The 1228-nt window shown below is 26.0% G+C and overlaps 1 protein-coding gene across 1 annotated transcript; it reads left to right on the top strand.

Moving 5' to 3' along the window:
* Positions 1-30: 30 nt before the first annotated feature.
* On the top strand, positions 31-1133 carry Phum_PHUM620170 (ribonucleoside-diphosphate reductase large chain, putative; the record flags this gene model as incomplete). The annotated part of the gene is made up of 3 exons (XM_002433225.1): positions 31-240; positions 364-605; positions 872-1133. The coding sequence occupies 3 exons, from the start codon at positions 31-33 to the stop codon at positions 1131-1133; spliced, it is 714 nt and encodes a 237-aa protein (XP_002433270.1).
* Between the last annotated feature and the right edge of the window lie 95 nt (positions 1134-1228).

The following is a 1228-nucleotide window of genomic DNA, read 5'->3' as shown; positions in this document are numbered from 1 at the left end:
ATATTTCCTTTTAGTTGTTTTTTGCTCACAATGAAAGAAGATAGTATTGATGGTATTTACGAAACCTTAAAACAATGTGCATTAATATCAAAATCAGCTGGGGGTATTGGTGTCAATATTCATTGTATCAGATCTAAAGGTACCTATATAGCTGGAACAAATGGAATATCAAATGGAATAGTACCTATGCTAAGAGTTTTTAACAACACAGCTAGATATGTTGATCAAGGAGGAAATAAGGTATCACATTAAATTACTTTTTAGCTTAAATTTAAAAAAAAAAAACTAATTTAGGTTAAAAATTTTTTGGATTGTTAAGTTAAAATAAAAGAATTTTTTTATTTCTTTATATTTCTTTTTTAGAGACCTGGAGCTTTTGCTATTTATTTAGAACCTTGGCATGCGGATATTTTTGAATTTTTAGATCTAAAAAAGAACACCGGTAAAGAGGAAACCAGAGCACGTGATTTGTTTTATGCTTTGTGGATTCCAGATTTATTTATGGAAAGAGTGGAACAAAATCAAGAGTGGTGCCTTATGTGTCCCAAAATTTGCCCAGGGTTATCAGATTGTTGGGGTGAAGAATTTAATAAACTTTACCTCAGGTATAAACTCAATGTAATTTAAGTAATTTTTTTAGTTATCCTTTGCCGTCACTAAAATAATGAAATAATTATCTTTTATTGAAATATTTTACAAAATTTAAAACTTTTAATATGTATATGAAAAAATTTTATAAAACAAGTAGAGATTTATCTTGATCAAAATTTAATAATCACAAATTTGAAATCAAATTAATTTAAATTAGAATATATGTAAAATTGGCAAGTTTTTTATATGTAATTTGAACAAATTTTTTTTTTTTTATCAGTTACGAAGAAAAAGGTCTTTATGTTAAAAAAGTTAAAGCTCAGAGTTTATGGTACGCAATAATTGAATCACAAGTAGAAACAGGGACTCCTTATATGTTGTACAAAGATGCATGTAACAGAAAATCTAATCAGCAAAATTTAGGGACCATCAAATGCAGTAATTTATGTACGGAAATAGTTGAATACTCGTCACCCGAAGAGGTAAAATTAGTATATTATTTTTTTAAAAATTTATTACATATTATGAAATTTTTATTATAAAGAAAATATTATAATCAAGGGTTTAATGTAGTTTGACTTTAAGAAAAAGTTTTAGGGTTTAAAACCTATTGCTATGCTATTATACCTTTTAAATA

Source organism: Pediculus humanus, genomic scaffold (genome assembly GCF_000006295.1).
Source record: "Pediculus humanus corporis 1103172108730 genomic scaffold, whole genome shotgun sequence".
Taxonomy (NCBI): domain Eukaryota; kingdom Metazoa; phylum Arthropoda; class Insecta; order Psocodea; family Pediculidae; genus Pediculus; species Pediculus humanus.
The sequence above is the reverse complement of the archived record's forward strand: the minus strand, read 5'-3'. Positions and strand labels throughout refer to the sequence as shown.